Genomic DNA, 19657 nt, shown 5'->3' with positions numbered 1-19657 from the left:
ACTATTCTTATTGATAACCCACAGAACTTTCTTTACATTGGAGATAAGTGAATTTGAGTGATAGACAGGATCACAGAATACTAACCCCTTTATCATATCTTTTTATTTATTCTTCACTCTGTAGAGTGATTCTTTAGAATGATTTTGCAAATAATAAGTCAAACAGGCATCATAAATATTATCACAGATTTCATTATGATAAAACTAGTTAAGATCTTGCTTGCTCCTCAGACCTACATAAGGAATGGGTATACTCTGAGCAGCTCCACAGGCCTCTTACCTCATTCAGAGGAACAGAGGTGGACTGGTGATGCAACACACTCAGAATGCTATTTTTTTTTTTTGTGCCACTAAAGGATGCAAGGGGAGAACAAAAATAGTTTTTGGTTCTCTGTTGTCAGACCACACAGTCCAAAAGAAAATTCAGTCTTTCAGAACATGGAAATAGTTTTTACAGAACTCAATATCCAATTCTGAATTAATAAAACACCCAGTTATGTAGGTATTTTGACATAACTGATGTATGTGTGTTTCTTTCCTTGATGTTCATCTAGAGAGACCAATAACCATTCATGGGTGAAGACAACAGAACATCTGTGACAGAATTCATCTTCCTGGGTCTATCACAGGACCCACAAACCCAAGCCCTTCTCTTCTTCCTCTTTCTCCTCATCTACCTGCTCACTGTGCTGGGAAATCTGCTCATCATCATCCTCATCCACACAGACCCCAGACTCCACACTCCCATGTACTTTTTCCTTAGAAACTTGTCCTTTGCAGATCTCTGCTTTTCTACCACCACAGTTCCCCAAGTGCTCATCCACTTCCTGGTGAAGAAAAAGACCATTTCTTTTGTTGGATGTTCAACTCAGATAGTCGTGTTACTTCTGGTTGGATGTACAGATTGTGCACTCCTGGCAGTGATGTCCTATGACCGATATGTGGCTGTCTGCAAGCCTCTGCACTACTCCACCATCATGACACACTGGGTATGTGTCCAGCTGGCTGTAGGGTCCTGGGCCAGTGGTGCATTTGTGTCCCTGGTAGATGCCACATTCACACTGCGTCTCCCTTACCGAGGAAATAATGTCATTAACCACTTTTTCTGTGAAGCTCCTGCTCTTCTGAAGCTGGCTTCAGCAGACACTTACAGCACAGAAATGGCCATCTTTGCAATGGGTGTGATCATCCTCCTAGCACCTGTCTCCCTCATCCTCATCTCCTACTGGAACATCATCTCCACTGTGATCCAGATGCAGTCTGGGGAGGGGAGGCTCAAGGTCTTCTCCACCTGTGGTTCCCACCTCATTGTTGTTGGTCTCTTCTATGGCTCAGCAATATTTGCATACATGAGACCAAACTCCAAGACAATGAATGAAAAGGATAAAATGATTTCAGTGTTCTATTCAGCAGTGACCCCCATGCTGAACCCCATTATTTACAGCCTGAGAAACAAGGATGTCAAAGGGGCTCTCAGGAGAATGACTTCAAGATAACATTTTCTGAAATGGCAATGTGACTGCGCTGAGCATGACATATTCTCCAAGATTTTTCTTCTTTTATGTCATTCTTTTACATTTTCTTCTCATTTTTCATATATTTTTATCTGTTTCATCCAATTGTTTATTTAAATGAAAGGGATCTAAATAGATCACGAAAAGAAAATTGAACTGAAGGAAAAAAAAGAGAAGAGAAGGGCTAGTTTTGATTTGCAAAAGGAGGAAAGGGGAAACTGGAATGAAGGGAGCATCTTCCTTCTTATGTGATGGAAGGAGGGAGGGAAAAAGAAGGAACAAGGAAGCAATCCTTCTTCGCTAGCTTATACAAGTAATATGGAATTAAAAAATAAGTATTTAGTGTCTGTCAAAAATAAATCCATAACAAAACAAAACAAATCAGTGGAATAATAATCTTTCACAAACAGGAGTCTATATTTCTGACAATTAAGTTAACTGGAGTCATTTTTATATGTATTTGACATTTATTTTTGAAGATATGTTTATACTACAAACACCTTTATAAAGCTTGGGAAGTAGACATAGAAACCAATGTTCTAATTCTGGCCTTGATTTTAATTGAAATCATATTAATTTCTTGAAATTGAATAGAGAGCATATTAGCAGGATAAGAGGTGATAGAATTACAAGAGTGTTTGCAAATTTAAAAGACTAGATGTAAAGCTAAAAATAAGACAGCTGGATAAGAAGACCCTTGAGCTCAATGCTACAGAATTTGGCTACTTTCTAATATGAAGCATCTGAAGATTATGTGAGTCACAAGAATATTGATATTCTCTATCATAATAATGATAGAGAATATAGATAATGTCAAAGGATGAAGCTTGTCAAAATCTTCTTGACTTTAGCAGGATATTGCACCCAGCAATCTTCTTGGTCATAGAAGAGAAAATGAATGGTGCATAGTTGTGCATAATTGTAATCCCAGCACTCAGCAATTGGAGGTAGGCAGACCATAAATTTGAAGACAGAATATGTTATATAGTGAGACCATGTCTCAATAAAATCTAATAAGCCAGGATCAAGCAAACATTAAAATAGAAAACCTCACTGTTGGAAATTACAATGTAGATAATTGCTTTTTAAAAAAATTTTTTTTGCAATTTTTTTTCATAAAATATTTCCTGTTCATTCTTTTCACCTCCCCCAACTTCTCCTGATCTTCTACACCCCATCTACTCACCCATCTCCACATACATTCTTTCTCTCTCTTTAAAAACAAAACCAGACCAAAAAACAAAACAAAAAAAAAAAAACAACCAAATGAACCAACAAAACCAAACCAACACATTATCTCCTGTGCCTGTATGTAAATGTACCTTCAAATGTCCCTTGCTGATCATAGTCTGATAATGAGGCAGCTTTGTTGCCTGGATGCAGTTGGTGCTCTGGGCTTCCACAGAGAGGCAGGGCAGCCTGCTCGCACTGGGCCCATGCCTGCTGGCGGGTGTATGGACACCAAAATGTGTCTCACAAGAACACGTGGGTAATCTTCTCTTATGGTCCCAGTTTAACTTCAAAATGTCTCCCCGGTGGGGGGGATGACATGATTGTTGTCATAACAACCATCTCTTGGAAGGCTTTCCTCAGTACCAGAAGTGAATTAAATTCTTACCCAAGTTGCAGCTTTCATTGCTTTAAAGATTTATCTCCTTAGGTGTTTGTATAGGTGTGTGTGTGTGTGTGTGTGTGTGTGTGTGTGTGTGTGTGTGTGTGTGTGTGTGTGTGTGTGTGGTGCAGGTGCCCTTGCACATGCATCGGAAGCCAGAGGAGAATGTTGGCTGGCTTCCTCTGTCACTTTTGCCTCTGTCTCTGTCTGTCACAGCTAGGCTGGCCAGCCTGTGAACTCCAGGACCTGCCGGTCTCTGTTCCCTAATGCTGTCATTACAGGCACATAGAGCCAAGCCCGGCCTTTTTTTGTGAGTGCTGGGATTTGAACACAGGCCCCCAGGCTTGCATAGGAAGCTCTGTTACCTACTGAGCTATTTCCTCAGCTTCCTTTCACCTTTTCCTCCCCCAGACAGGATCTCATGCCTCCCAGGCTGGCCTCAAAATCACTATGTGCTGAGAATGATGTTGAACGTTGACCCTGCGGTTTCCCTCTCTCAAACCCCAGAATAACAAGCATGTACCACTGCACCTGGTTTATGAAGCACTGAGAATCAAACCCAGGGCTTTAAGAATGCCAGGCATGCAGTCTACCAACTCTGGTACAACCTGAGCCCCTCCCAGCTCTCCTTGCTGAGGTAAGATACAGGCAAGAAGGATCTAAGGGTGTTGGTGCTCATACCTCAGATTGGCACAGCTTGACTTGGAAAGTCAACATGGAATTGTGCCATCTGAGTCACCCAGCAGGGATTACCTTCTGATTGTCCCGTGACCCTGCTCCAGCGGTGACCTGGGACTGCCTCTGTATCCAGTAACTATGCAGCTTTTGCCAGGGACCTTGCCCAGACCTGAGAAGGTGCAAGTGCCTGGTCTGTTTACAGTCTATGCTTTGCATCAGGATGATGGGCATTCAGAAAGAAGGGACCTTAACTTGGCCCAAATCATTGAGCTTGCCCAAACACGGCTTGGCAGAGTGGAAAGGGGAGACATTGTTGAGTCACATACATTTGATCCAAGCTGTAGAACTGTCACTCACTAGCAGTATAACCTTCCAAGTCACCCCTCTGAGTCCTGTCCCCCATACCTGTCAAGATGGTGGCTATGCAGGGTTGATGTGACAATCAGAATGTGCCCGTGGCTAGGTGGCAGCTCTGTGACACCGGAATACCTGATGGTCTGAATGTCAAGATCTAAAGACCTGCACTGCTTGCTCAGTTCCAGCCAGCCTGTGGGTGGAACGCAGACAGCAAGGAGGCCAGGCTGCTTTCGCAGGGGGAGCATCCCGTCCTCTGGTGGTCCTTCCCCACGGACCACGAACTAATGGGTTTCTATGGGAAGGAGCTGTATATTCTAACCGGAGTCACAGCAAGTCTCTTTTGTATGTCCCTGTGTTCACGTTTGTGCCTGTGTAGGTGTGCATATGTGTGAGTGTGCTTATGTGTGAGTGTGCATATGTGTGAGTGTGCTTATGTGTGAGTGTGCAGATGTGTGAGTGTGCATATGTGTGAGTGTGCAGATGTGTGAGTGCTTACAGAGACCAGAGGAATACCTCAGATGTCACATGTCAGTCTTGAGGTGTCATCCAGCCTTCCTCCACCCTTCCCTTCCCTTCCCTTCTTTCCTCCCTTAGATTTCTTCCCCTCCCAGCCCTCTCTCTCTCCCTCCCTCCCTCCCTCCCTCGTTCCTTCCCTTCCTTTCTCTCTTCTGTCAGGGTCTCTTGCTGGCCTATAAGTCACCAAGTAGGCTAGTCACACTGGCCAGCAGGCTCCAGGGATCTGCCTGTCACTACCTCCTCAGTGCAGGGATTACAAGTGGAAGACACACTGCTGCTGCTGCCCCTCCCCTCCTCCCCCATCTCTGCACCTCCTCCTCCCTCTCCTCCCCCTCCTCTTCTTCTTCTGCCTTCCTTCCTTCCCCTTCTCCTCCTCCCCCTAAACCTCATCCTCCCCTTCCTTCTCCCCCTCCTCCTGTACCTCTGCACAGTATATGATTAAAGTTTAGCACCCAGACACAGACCTTTTTTTTGTAGGGGGCTGGAAAGGTTAGACAAGGCTGACCTCAGAAGAATAACTATTAATAAGCTTCTGCATAAACAATGTGGAAAATGTGAGGGGGGGGGGAAAGAAAGAAAATCCCTCATATTCTCCTCCCCCACATGACCTCTGCTAACATTTTGCTACATGGTTTGCACTTCTCTTGAAATGGAGTCTCTTAAACTATGGCTTTGGTTTTACATAGTTTTCAATCCTATTTTATGTGTCTCTGCATGTATATTTGCAAATCACATCACAAAATGACTGTTGTAGAATATTATTTTAACTAGGGAAAGATGTATTTACATTTGTTTATGCTGTAAACTATTACTTTTAACTGTGTAAAAGCGTGTTATCTTTGTTGATGCTGCATTTGCTTAATGATGCAAGGATGTGTGTTTAATTATGTAAAGATGTGCTGCATCTGTTTGGCTCTGCCTGCCTAAGCAGTGGATCCATTAGAGCTGAAGGGCCAATAGCTAGGCAGAGAAAGGATGGGTGTGGCTGTCAGGCAGAGAGAATAAATAGGAGAAACCTGGGCTGAAGAGAGAAGAGCAAGAAAGACTAACAAGAAGAGCAGGAGGAGAGATGGCTCAGTGGTTAGGAGCACTTAGTGCTCTTCAGGAGGTCCTGAGTTCAGTTCTGGGGAGGGGAGGGGAGGGGAGGGGAGGCATTTGGCTTTTAGACCGCATCAAATAACTTTATTCACACAAACGTCCTTTAATTTACAAAGCTTCAGTCATTCATACACAATAGGGGGATCCACAGTGTTGAAAGAACTTAAATATAATGTATCGTACCAACCCAAGTAAGCCAAGTACAAAAAATATTCATATAAAATTGTTCACACATAGGTCCTATATTACCAGCTTCTGTGCAAAAAAAAAAAGGGGGGGGGAAATTAGATTAACTAGTATTGAAACTAACCTTGTGCTTGGCTTTAAATCTTCCTCAAAACCAAGTCTGACCCACATGAGCATTAAGAATAACTGAAATATCCTCCGGTTTTGATGGTAAGTAGCCTTTGGGATGCATTTTTTTTTAAATACCCCCTAAGTAGGTTTCCTTCTTCCTATGATCTCACTTGGATTAAAAAAAAAGGCTTACTCCTGGTACTCCCCTCAATTCTAGGGGCCCCCAGGTAACCAATGGCATTAGATGTGTCCCTCAGAGATGGCTGTGGATGCTGACATCAACCAATGCTCTAGAATACCTACTGGGCTCCCCTCCCAGAGCATGTTTCCAGACAAGGCTCCTTTCCCTCAAAGTCAACCCTCTGCTGCCCTGAAGGCTGTATGACAAACTCAGAATCAGCAAAGGCAGAGGCATCAGCTTCCAGTCTGCTGGCCTGGAGAGCTGAATAACCAAGCTTAGCCAATTCTGAGGTAGACTCCCAGCAGCTGTGTGGAGCTGCCAGATGGGGATAAAGAATCCAGTCAAGGGTAGGGATAACCCAAAGACCCCCCTAGAGTTGAGCCACTAGTGCCCCCAGATGTGGAAGGCGGGGCAAATGATCAAGAGACGAGGTGAGAAGAGCTCACATGAGGTGAGCAGGGTTGAGGGGGGCAACGGAATAAGGCAGGGCAGTAACGTTCCCTCGTTGGAGGATAGCAGTTAGACTCTTGCTCTTCCCAAGTTTGCAAACGATACCTAAAGATTAAAACCCACATACAATCCATTAAGCTGTCTTCTAACACAGTAAACAGCTAATAGCATAAAGATTCCCACAATTTTCTTTTCCTGTTCTTGGAAAAAGAGTCACACAAAAACAATATAACCTTATTGCTGCGAACACTGGATTTCTAAAATAGTGATATGTTAGAGAGCTGAAAATCTTGGAGGAAGGAATGATGGGGGCGGGACTGTTGGGGCAAGAAGGCTGTGAGGAGGACAGGAGTGGTCTTAGCACCACGGGGTTACGAAGCCAGTGAGTCAGGGGCCTCGGGCTCACTCCAGGCATCTATCCGCCTTCTCTACCACTGGAGTCACCATTGGCAGTGGCACAGGGAGGCCGGGCCCTATCCAGACTCAGATCTTCACCTAGAGTGGGCGCACTTTTCCTCCAGCTGTAAACAGGGTATTTCTTTAAGTAAACATTAAAACATCCCTCAGGCAGCCAAAGGGCAGGGGAGGGGAGGGGAGGGGAGGGGAGGGGAGGGGATTGATTTATGAATATACACATATGCAAAATTTGAAGATTATTTTAGGTATTATAAGTAATAATTAGAGAACTTAATGTGGAAGGGAATGTATACATAAATTATGAGAAAATATTAGTTAATTATACAAGAGAGGAGTATTCTAGAATTTTGATATCTAAAGGCATACTGGAAGAAATTCACTGCAGATACTAAGGCATGAATGCAATTCTCTTAGCTGCATTTTATGTTGCAATCAATACTGAATGCTCTACTTTAGAGTTCAAAGATTTGTTGATCCCAGATGATCACAGGGCGATTCCATTTGACATCAGAAGAGATTAAAATAACTCAGTCACAGATGAGTATTTTTAATCCTCCTGAGATCTTGTTTTATAGAATGATTTTCAAAAAGTTAACAGCCCAAGTGCTCCAGGGAATGATCTGGCAATAACAGCTCTTAGGACCTTTGTTTTGAAGACTTACTGGAGGAACCTCCTCTGGGCTGGTAGTTGAATATGTAGTTGAATCTCTTTACAAACAGTATTCTTTGCAACAGGATAGAGTAAGACTTGCAACCCAGTGGATGTCCCAGCCTCACCACATTTGGGAGACAGCAATGGAGGTTACTTGTTAGGATAAGGAAAGAGGCTGCAGAAACCACACCTCCATTTGTCACTCTCCTTCCATCACTGGTCTCCTGTCCTGCGTTCTCAACTACAAGTGCTCCAAGTGAGGGTAGGGAAGACGCTGAGGGGGAATTACTTCTTCCAAGGAGTCCCATTCTTGATGCCCTTTCCATACGAAGAGGCTTTATCCTCTGCTCTTCTTGCTTTTAAATCTGAGCTCCCATATTCTTCTCTGGCTCTTGCTCTCTCATTGCTTCCAATTTGGTGTTCCTTCTTCATTTTCTTTTGCTTTTTGAAATTTGAATCAGGCATGTCCAGTATGCAACCTTATTCTCCTACACTGGAAAAACACATGGGAAATGAGTTAGTACACATCTTCACCTCTTCTCAAAAACAATTTTTTTTATTGAATGCTATTATAAATATGCCAGCATGAGACTCTATATTATTTCGTTAAGCTAGCTTTTATTTAACCAGTAATGTGTCAGACAATGTTGAACTACAATTGGTAGAAATAAATGTATGTTTAAAGAATGTATAGGCAGCAACCTACTACTCTAAGTTCATGGAAGCATATATTGGGTAGTTTTAAATTTGCATTTGAGAACTATGTACACATTTTAATGGATTCTATAAAATAATAACAAACATGCCTGTGTATTGAGTAGAAAACATTAGAAAGCGGTTATAATAAAGCTGACTGTGAAGAAAAAAGGCCAATGGGACTAGAACAATTACCTTCAAGACTGAATCACAGTTTTAAAGACTCAGAGAGTATTTTTGTCTGGGCTAGAGAGTGAGGAAGAGGTAAATATTTATGCTGTTACTATTGTCTAAAGTCATGACACTCATGAACTGAGGAACAATTAGGAGATGAAATGAAGTTGAGGAAAGATGTATTTGAGGATGACCAACAGTGTTAATCTTCCTTTATACAGGGAGTTTGTTCTTGAGAGCTACTATTTGTCATGTTAGCCCCACAGATAACTTACCCTTTGCTAGAATCTGGATGCTTAGCCTTCTTACTTGAAGGGAAAAGTGGAATGATTACTATGTAAATTTTAAGTAACATGATCACTATTAAGCAGTACACCACAAGTTCAGTGTTTTCAATTATACCTCAAATATTCTGTAATCCAAGATAACCATTCAATTTCTATAGCAATACCATTAGCATTTTATTACAATTTTCCTGCCCAATCATGATGGTAGCAAGGTGACATAAAAACATTAATCAAATTTTCAAGACGTATTAGATAATAATGGTGAAGATGTGTTAGATTACAAAAACATAGACACTAATATAGGATGTCTAACAACTGAAACATGAGAGATTTTAAGAAACATTTTCACTTAAATATACCAAATACCATAGAAAATCAAGAGGCTATGGGAAGAGTTAAGAGCTTTGCTGTGATTTAAAAAAATGATCACAATTACAGAATACTTAGGGGGTAAATGAGATGAATATGTTTCAGGACTAGATGATGTGTATCATAAAAAGCAACAGTGGAGAGTGCTGAATGCATACTTGATGAATTCAATAATGAAAACATAGATAAAAATACAGGAACAGTAGGATCATGAAGCCTACACAGCTTTTCCCTCTCTCTCAGGCAAAAAATACTTTCTGACATTGTGGTTGAAAACAACAACAACAACAGCAATATTTATCCTCTTCACCCCATCAATTATAGAATTTGACAGTGTTTGATTTATACTTAGACTATATGACCGATATCTCTAGAATGCGTTATAAACCTAAAATTCTACCAATTGGACAAAATTACACTCTTCTTCCTCTCTATCGCCACTGTGTTTTGTGAGTCTGACCATTTTAGGTAGCACATATGAGAGAATCACAGTGTTTTTGTTTTGTGACTGGTCTATTTCACTTGGTATAATAGATCATTGAAGTTCATCTCTAAAACACATTATGACAGGATTTCCCTCCTTTTCTAGCTAAACAGAACACCTTTTGTCAGTGCCCACTGGGCTTGCTCCAACCATTTACCTATTGCAATATGTGCTATTGTCACTTCTTTTCTGTTTAACAATGTTTGAGTAGAATTAGTATGAATCATATCAAGAAGAAAACAATGTAAATTCTTCAAGAAAGGTTGTTTGTGTGTGTGGTAATGCCTGTAGGGGTGCCAGCCTTCTGACTGTGCAATACCATGCTGTCACCTACAAATTTATTATAGGGAACCACACAGGTGAGTTACTGAAAATTACCAACCAATTTTTTTTAAACATTTTTAAGTAACATTTTGGATTTAATGTTTGGCTGCATTCCTAGTTCTCCTTGAGTGCATGAAGCCTAGCAGCCACAGGACATGCCTGGGAGCATAATGAAAGTAGGCTTGATTTAATTTTGCACTGTTCAGTCATTAACCCTTGTATGACATTACCAGTTTTTTAGGAAGAGGGGATGAGTATTGTGAATGAGAGCACAAGGCTTGCTTCTGGAGAACTTGATTATAATCTAGACATTGAAGCTCTAGAAAATTCATGTCTTTAATTTGAAGCTCATTTTCATTATCTACAAAAGATGTAGACTGAGTAACTTCTGAATAGTAGATGAGAAGATACGGAGAGTTCAAAATTAATTCTCTACCCAACATCAACTTTATACTGGATTTTTACAAAGTTTCAGAATGTAGAGGGGAGGCTGGAAAGTGGGGCAGTGATGAGGTATCTAAGAGCTAGATTCTAAAGGATCCAGTGAAAGGTACTATTTATTGTCTGATTACAAATACAAAGATTTCTTTTGTTGTTAAGTACTCAGATAATAAAATCATACAAACTTGAAAAGAGAATTGTTAATTATAATCCCATCACTCACAGAGATACATGATCACTACTTACTTGAAAGTACAAATGTTAAAGAGAGAATTACAGAGGAACATGTTCATTTTAATATATTTTCTATGTACATAAATAATATTTATGATGATCATAGTAGTTTGCAATATCAGTAATTATATATGCCTGACTTAGATATCATATATTCAAAAGTATCATCCATCAGATGAAGAACTAAGGTAACTAATTTTAATTTGACTGTGCTAAATTGTACTGAGATTCTAATCTACTATAAATTGTCAGTTGATATTTGTATTCTCCCATAGTATTCACCACCTATTTCATCATTACTTCTTCATTGCACATTATAAAAAGTTATTTTATGTCATCTGTCCCAGTCATTTCTTCATTTTGTTATTTCATTGTGTTTTCTGACTGTATATACTTAAGATGTTTGGGTCAAAGTTTTCAGTTCCTTTGGAACTTTGAGTCTTTGTTGTAGCTAAAGTTTTCCTGGTCCTTCCTGGCCCACGGTTAGGACAAATCTCTCTCACCCACCTGTCCCTCAGCTGCTCAGACCCAACCAAGTAAACACACAGAGACTTATATTACTTATAAACTGTATGGCCATGGCAGGCTTCTTGCTAACTGTTCTTATAGCTTAAATCAACCCATTTTTATTCATCTATAAGTTGCCATGTGGCTCATGGCTTTCCGGTATCTTAACACCTTCTCATGGTGGTGGCTGGCAGTGTCTCTTTGCCTCAGCCTTCTACTTCCCAGAATTCTCCTCTCTGCTTATCCTGCCTATACTTCCTGCCTGGCTACTGGCCAATCAGTATTTTATTTATACAGAGTGATATCCATAGCACTTTGTAGTCAGGTTTACACAGCTTACACTAAATGAAGTCAATAAATCACAACCTTATTTTTAAACATATATGCACACACACACACACACACACACACACACACACACACACACACACGTCTGTGTGAAATGCATGGGCAAACATACTGAAAACAATGGTATGTTTTTACTGTGATAAATTATGTGAGCACGTTTTATTTGTCCCTACCTTGTCAGTCATTCAACTAGGACTTACATAATGATGCAGATTAATCTTGCTTATTGGAAATGCTAATATTAGCCCTAAGTCCTAGACCTCAGGTAACCTTTTGTGACTGACTCCTCCTCCAATTTATAGTGTCTATTTGAAGTACTCTGACATTTCTTTCTTTGTAACATGTGTTCTTCCAATTCCTGCATATTTTCATTTTAACTGTTTACTTATTTCAAAATCTTATCTCTTTTTACTCAGAATATGTAGGCTAAATTGAAAACTAAAGCAATCACCATATGTAAGCACACAGTAGAGTAAAATTCTCCTGTGCTATGTTTGCTGTTCCTGCTAGGTTCCTCCACACCAAGACTCCCCACTATTCATTAACAGTGTTTGCTATGGGTTAACTAACTATGCATGCACTACATATTCTAGGGCATAAGAGTAGTTTCTAAGGACCCTCAATACAGATATATTTTATATTTTAGTTTATTTTTTCTATTTTGCTCTTATTGAAGATTTATTTTTTCGTAAAATATATTCTGTTTAAGGTTTCACCTTTCCCTACTCCTCCGAGATCCTCCCCATATCCCCCGATATGAATCCTCAACATTTCTGTCTCCTTTTGGAAACAAACAGGCATCTAAGGAATAATAAAATAAAATAATATAAAACAACAAAAAATTAGAATAGGACAAAACAAACAGAAGAAAAAAATCAAAAGCACAAAAGCACATATAGATGCAGAAACACACAAAACTCCCATAAAAATACATAACTGGAAGCCATAATATATGCACAAAAGATTATCATATTCATTATATTTTCATTTCTATCTTTGGGCAAATGTTAATGTCTAGTTTAAGACTTTTATGATAATGATAAATTCTCTTTCAGTATACAATAAATAATAAAGTTTAAAATAGTAGTGTTTTCAAAAATATTTTTTTCTGGGAATTTCATACACATGTTTAGTATTTTCTTCATTTTTACTTCTTTCCCACACTGATGCCTCCAACGAACCCTTACTCTATCATATAAGTCTAGAATTGGCTTGGATATTTTAAAGACCCACATTGAAATTATCTGCAAGTGATATTTGTCTCATTTCTTAATGTCTTCCTTCTTAATAATTCTCATTGCAACAATAAAACATTGGAAATAAAACTAAAGGTATGCTTGAATGTTATATTTTGTTTGTTGATTATTCTGTCTGACAGGATAGTTGTACACCCTGAAGAAAAAGATGCCTGTGTTTGTACAAAGAGGTTATATGAGCCATAGTCAGAGGGGCCTCACAAGACGTTAACTTTCTCCTCAGGCAATGTTTGAAGAAGGAAGAAGAAAGCTTTCAGTATGCAGACAGTCAGAAGTGCTCAGAGTTATTAGTATGAGACTATCACTGAGTTATTTTTATATTATGTGATATAGGAAAGATAGTAACTTTTTATTACACACTTAAAGTGTTTTAAAGGAGAATGGCATGAAATTGTTACCAATGATGACCACTAGGTGATACCAATGGATTAAAAACTGGTGTCATTAGTACAAAAGGACTATGTGCAAAGAGATAAAATTGTGCAGAAGACAGACTAGGGAATTGGAGAAGGATGATAAGTGTAACAGCCAAAGACACAGCTATTTTTATTGATAACCCACAGAACTTCTTTACATTGGAGATAAATAAATTTGAGTGATAGACAGGATCACAGACTGTTAACCCCTTTATCATAACTTTCTATTTATTCCTTACTCTAAAGAGTAATTCCATAGAATCATTTTGTAAATGAAACAGAATGGCTTCATAAATATTACCATATAGTTCTAAGTGTTCATTACAACTAGTTAAGGTCATCGCACGCAACATGCTTGCTCTCAGACCTACATAAAACTTCAGTGTACTCAGAGCAGCACCACAGGCCTCTCACCTTATTAGGAGGAACAGAGGTGGGTTGGTGATGCACCACACTCAGAATGCTATTTTTCAATGCCACTAAAGATGCAAGGGGAGAACAAAAATAGTCTTTGGTTCTCTGTTGTCAGACCACACAGTCCAAAAGAAAATTTAGTCTTTCAGAACATGGAAATAGTTTTACAGAACTCAATAGTCCAATTTTGAATTAATAAAACACCCAGTTATGTAGGAATTCTGACATAACTCATGTATGTGTGTTTCTTTCTTTGATGTTTATCTAGAGAGGCCAATAACCATTCATGGGTGAAGACAACAGAACGTCTGTGACAGAATTCATCTTCCTGGGCCTCTCACAGGACCCACAAACCCAAGCCCTTCTCTTCTTCCTCTTTCTCCTCATCTACCTGCTCACTGTGCTGGGAAATCTGCTCATCATCATCCTCATCCACACAGATCCCAGACTCCACACTCCCATGTACTTTTTCCTTAGAAACTTGTCCTTTGCAGATCTCTGCTTTTCTACCACCACAGTTCCCCAAGTGCTCATCCACTTCCTGGTGAAGAGAAAGACCATTTCTTTTGTTGGATGCTCAACTCAAATAGTCGTGTTACTTCTGGTTGGGTGTACGGAGTGTGCACTCCTGGCAGTGATGTCCTATGACCGATATGTGGCTGTCTGCAAGCCTCTGCACTACTCCACCATCATGACACACTGGGTATGTGTCCAGCTGGCTGCAGGGTCCTGGGCCAGTGGTGCGTTTGTGTCCCTGGTAGATACCACATTCACACTGCGTCTCCCTTACCGAGGAAATAATGTCATTAACCACTTTTTCTGTGAACCTCCTGCCCTCCTGAAGCTGGCCTCAACAGACACCTACAGCACAGAAATGGCCATCTTTGCAATGGGTGTGATCATCCTTCTAGCCCCTGTCTCCCTCATCCTCATCTCCTACTGGAACATCATCTCCACTGTGATCCAGATGCAGTCTGGGGAGGGGAGGCTCAAGGTCTTCTCCACCTGTGGTTCCCACCTCATTGTTGTTGTCCTCTTCTATGGCTCAGCAATATTTGCATACATGAGACCAAATTCCAAGACAATGAATGAAAAGGATAAAATGATTTCAGTGTTCTATTCAGCAGTGACCCCCATGCTGAACCCCATTATTTACAGCCTGAGAAACAAGGATGTCAAAGGGGCTCTCAGGAGAATAACTGCAAAATAGTTGGGGTGTGTGTTTGTGCCCGTTGTGGGGATTTGATGCTGCTTATCATTAGGAATACAAAATAAAAGAGTTTTGCTTTCTAACTTTTCCCACATTCATCCATTTCTCTACTTTTAAATTTGGTTTGTGTGTAGTTGTTCTACAACTGTATCAATAAACTGCTTTTCTAGAGCAAAGGATATTGTTAGACCTAAGGAAAACATTAAAGGTAATTAAAAGAAAAGGAGAATGGAAAATAGGGATGGAATAAGTAGGCATGCAACCAAATCAAACAATAAAGAGTCAGTTACAATAACCAATCAGCACAAATGTAAACGTGTTTCTAGATTAGCAGTAATGTCCTTTGTTCTTTCCTTCACTTGTAAAATTTATTCTGAAGCACATTTTATATCCAAGTTACATTTATAAATTTCAGATATAAACATAAAGCAATATGGTATTTCTAACACTTTATAATCCTGACCATAACAATTTCTGAAGTTGAAAGTTGCTTTTCAGTAATAATGGATAGTAGAATTTTTCTTAAAGGAAATGGGAAAGTTAGCAGATAGGAAAGGCGAAAAAAATTTAGTTATAATTTCAGAAATTAAAATAAAGTTAAGAAAATAGCTATAAACAATACAAGGTATGGAATAGTATTAGGATTGAGAAGTGATCTGAAATCAATAGTAAATTTTCTCGTATATAATTACAAAAATGCTGAGTTAAAATCACTTTTGCTATGAACTTTCCTCTATTGTGTTCCATAAGCTTGCATGTACTGTATTTTCATTTTCATTCAATTCATGAAAGTTTTTAGACCCTCTTGATTTCTGTCTTGACCTAATATTTCTTCAGTTTTCAGTTGTTTAATTTCCATGAGTTTGTGTATTTTTTGCCATATCAATTGGTGTTGATATTCAGCTTAAATCTTTGGTAGTCTTATAGAACACAGGGTGTTATTTAAATTTTCCTATACCTTTTAAGCTGTCTTTGTGCCCTAGTATGCAGCAAAAGTTCCTTGGGCTGCTGAGAAGAAAATGTATTGTTTAGTGTTTGGGTGAATCGTCCCATAGATGTCTGTTAGGTTCTTTTGATTTATGATGTTATGTAACTTCAGCATCTCTCTGTTTAGTTTTGTTTGGATGGCCTGTCTTCTTGAGAGAGTTGGGTCTGAAGTAACCCACTATTGCTCTGTGAGGGTCAATATATGATATTAGGTGCAGAAGTATTTCTTTTATGAACTTGAGTGCTCTTGTGTTTGGTGAATAAATATTTAGAATTGTAATATCCTTTTCACAGATATTTTTGAAATGAGTATTTAGTATCCTCTCTATCTCTTCTGATTAATTTTGTTTTGTGATCATTTTGTTAGATATAAAATTGCTATGTCTGCTTTTTATGCCTCCTTTTCTCATGTACTCATGAGGTACAGAAGGGAAGCGGAGTGTGGAACCTTCATGCAGGCCGTGAGAAACCCCTTGTAACTTGAGAAAGGCTCCACCAGGTTCCTTGTTTGGGCCAGTTTTCAACACCAGCTCTTCCATAGGGAGCTCCTGATCAAGACCATGTGGGACAGAATAGGTTTTCACACCAAGAGCCAAAGCAATGGGTTAAGTGTAGTGAGTGGCAGGCCAGGGAACATGCCTAGGAGAATTCATTAAAATCCAATTTCCAGTAGCATTTTCGTGGAATATGTCGCCTGGGAGGATGACACTGTCAAACCTCCCTCAGGACAAAGCTGGAGCTTCACTGCTGCCCTTGAGACAGTGAGATTAGACAGCATTGGTCTTCTTTGAGCAGCCCTGCCCACACTTCTTTCCCCCAATTACTACTGTGCTTATCTTAGATCATGGAACCCTGGTAGGAGAGGAGACATGAAAACCAAAAACCCATAGACTCAAAAATTCATCCAGAACTGCAGGACTCCCCCATATAGAGGTTGGATGGGAAACATAATAGAAGATTAATATTCTTGCTTCCTGAGGATCTCATGCTGAATTCTCAGATGATCAATTGCACCAGGCTCCTTCCAGGGAAGGACTTTCAATGCCAGCAGCTAGAGAAACCTTTGCCCTTTGATCTTAGTGATAGTCACAAATCTTCATCCCACCCCTCAGAAAAACCACCTTCTTTTGTCCTCAGCATTTTAAACAGCTTCATCCTCCAAAGAATCCTAAGTCACTTAGTGTGGTCTGGAATCTGTGCCTTTCAATTTTGGAGGTAGGTAAAAGTTCTATCTCTGATTTAGGCAAATGTGTGTGTGGAGTATCCAGATACAGACTCAAGACCTCAGTGGCCTGTCAGTTATGAGATTCTCTGATTTCTGACTCATTCCTGTCTGTTCCCTAAACACCTTGTATGCACACCTTGTACAGGTGGGGACAGTATCAGACATTGTGCGATGCTGGTCAGACCCAAGCTAATAGAGTTCTAAGCTCCAGATAATGAGTCTCAGTATTTATGTTTGGTACATCTGGATTTCTTAGACTCCTAGAGTCTAATGAAGATGCTTAAATTAATAGTACCTAAAGCCAAAATAGTATCAGTTGGAGCTTCCCCCTCTACATGACTGCTTGCCTTTAAAAATAACACAGGAAAGCCAACAGAAATAAATTTTTAAATTTAAACATACTGAGTAGTGACATGGAGAAATATTTGTGTAAACATGCTTCTGAATTATCAGTCTTCTCTCCTCAGTTTTCTCTGATTATTTTTATAAAGTTTAGTGATGCTCCTCCATCTGTCTGAGCTTCTGTTGACAGCTCTTAATGTGAGGTCCCCAATATGATCATCATTTTCCTAGGCATGACTTTTCTTCAGCTGGCCAAGTGTGAGCCATCTAGTCTTTCTCTTTAGGGGGTCAGCGGGACAATGAAGAGAATAGGAGGGACAGCATGAGTCTAGATGCAGAGGGAGGCAGCAGGTGGTAGGATCCAGGATTCTGGCTACTGCTATTTTACCTAATCCTGCTTTGTTTCTCTTCTTTGAAAGTTTCTAAACTTTGGCACAGATGGATTTCAAGACAACTTTCAGTGTCTTTGTTTAATATGAAGAGAGATTTCCCCCTTTTTTAATTTAATTTTTAAAGAATTCCACATTCGTGTACTGTATTTACATCCCTTCCATCTACCCATGTCCTCCACAACCTTTCAAATTCAGAGATGGTTTAATCTGTCTTATTCCTTACTATGCCTTACATAGAGGAAATTCTCTATGACTAACAATTACTGATATGCCTGATGCCCATTTATCTGATGGTTGATTATAATTCAGAAATCAGAAAATACAATGAATGGTATTCCTGTTGGTCACCCCACAGTGACCTGCAATAATTCAAATGTGGGTTTAACTACCTTGGAATGGCTTCCACTGAGAATCCATCTATTTCTAGGCAACTAAAGAGACAACTTAAAATGGAGCTCTGGAACTCCACCATGGGAAGTGGCTTCATTTTGGTTGGAATTCTGGATGGCAGTGGCTCTCCTGAACTACTCTGTGTCACAGTCACAGCTCTGTATATGTTGGCACTGACCAGCAATGGACTGCTGCTCCTGGTCATCACAGTGGATGCCCGGCTCCATGTGCCCATGTATCTTCTACTTAGACAGCTCTCTTTCATTGATCTCCTCTTCACATCCGTTGTCACTCCCAAGGCTGTCATGGATTTTCTTTTGAGAGACAACACTATATCCTTTGGAGGCTGTGCCCTTCAGATGGCTCTAGCATTGATGCTGGGCAGTGCAGAGGACCTCCTTTTGGCCTTCATGGCCTATGACAGATATGTGGCCATTTGTCATCCTTTGAACTACATGATCTTCATGAGTCCTAGGATCTGCTGGCTCATAGTGGCCACATCGTGGCTCCTGGCATCTCTGACTGCAGTAGGTCATACTGTGTACACTATGCACTTCCCTTTCTGCATGTCTCAGGAAATTAGACACCTTCTCTGTGAGATTCTGCCTTTGTTGAAGCTGTCCTGTGTAGATACCTCCCAATATGAGCTCATGGTTTATGTGACAGGTGTGACATTCCTCTTACTCCCCCTTTCTGCCATTGTTACCTCTTACACACTAATTCTGTTCACTGTGCTACACATGCCCTCAAATGAAGGGAAAAAGAAAGCCCTTGTCACAGCCTTTCCCACTTGACAGTGGTCGGGATGTTTTATGGAGCTGCCACCTTCATGTATGTCCTACCCAGTTCACTGCACAACACCAATCAAGACAATATTATCTCTGTGTTTTATACAATAGTCACCCCAGCTCTGAACCCCCTCATCTACAGCCTGAGGAATAAGGAGGTTATTGGGGCTTTGAGAAGGGTCCTGGGCAGATACGTCCTGCCAGCACACCCCAATCTCTGAGGAAGATTTGCAGCTTGTCTTTCACCATTTCTTCTCCAACCCAATTGTCATATTCAGCCATTCTTTAATATTACTGGTGTCTGAGATGATAATACACTTTTAAAGTTTTTCTTTACTTTTTACTGTGTAGCTAGTATATATGGAGGCTTAAATAGGTGCTTGGGAAGCACCCAGATAAATACCAAATAGGTATGGTTACAAATTTATTTTCCATTTCAACCTCATGCAGCAGTGAGATAAGCATTAACTTTGGTGTGAGCAGTTCCCAGTAGCCTCTAAGCACACTACTCACTCTGATCTGTATTCTTAATTATTAATAGTGATAAAGATGTACAGAAGATATTTTGGATTACTTTAGAAGAACATAATTTGTAAAGAGA

The 19657-nt window shown here is 40.0% G+C and overlaps 2 protein-coding genes and 1 pseudogene across 2 annotated transcripts; all 3 read left to right on the top strand.

Moving 5' to 3' along the window:
- Positions 1–572: 572 nt before the first annotated feature.
- On the top strand, positions 573–1496 carry LOC102918423 (olfactory receptor 2D3-like). Its single transcript, XM_006991758.3, has one exon. The coding sequence runs from the start codon at positions 573–575 to the stop codon at positions 1494–1496; it is 924 nt and encodes a 307-aa protein (XP_006991820.1).
- A 12512-nt stretch (positions 1497–14008) lies between these two features.
- Positions 14009–14932, top strand: LOC102918115 (olfactory receptor 2D3-like). The gene has a single exon (XM_006991757.3). It carries the CDS (start codon positions 14009–14011, stop codon positions 14930–14932), a length of 924 nt encoding a protein of 307 aa, XP_006991819.3.
- Positions 14933–18327: 3395 nt separating this feature from the next.
- Positions 18328–19277, top strand: LOC102917809 (olfactory receptor 2AG2-like; annotated as a pseudogene).
- The last annotated feature ends 380 nt before the right edge of the window (positions 19278–19657 follow it).

This window comes from Peromyscus maniculatus, chromosome 1, assembly GCF_049852395.1.
Source record: "Peromyscus maniculatus bairdii isolate BWxNUB_F1_BW_parent chromosome 1, HU_Pman_BW_mat_3.1, whole genome shotgun sequence".
Classification (NCBI taxonomy): Eukaryota; Metazoa; Chordata; class Mammalia; order Rodentia; family Cricetidae; genus Peromyscus; species Peromyscus maniculatus.
The sequence above is the reverse complement of the archived record's forward strand: the minus strand, read 5'-3'. Positions and strand labels throughout refer to the sequence as shown.

What these genes read in the sequence shown, in the direction of transcription:
- LOC102918423 (XM_006991758.3), top strand. Translation starts at nt 573, where the DNA reads ATGGGTGAAGACAACAGAACATCTGTGACAGAATTCATCTTCCTGGGT.
- LOC102918115 (XM_006991757.3), top strand. Translation starts at nt 14,009, where the DNA reads ATGGGTGAAGACAACAGAACGTCTGTGACAGAATTCATCTTCCTGGGC.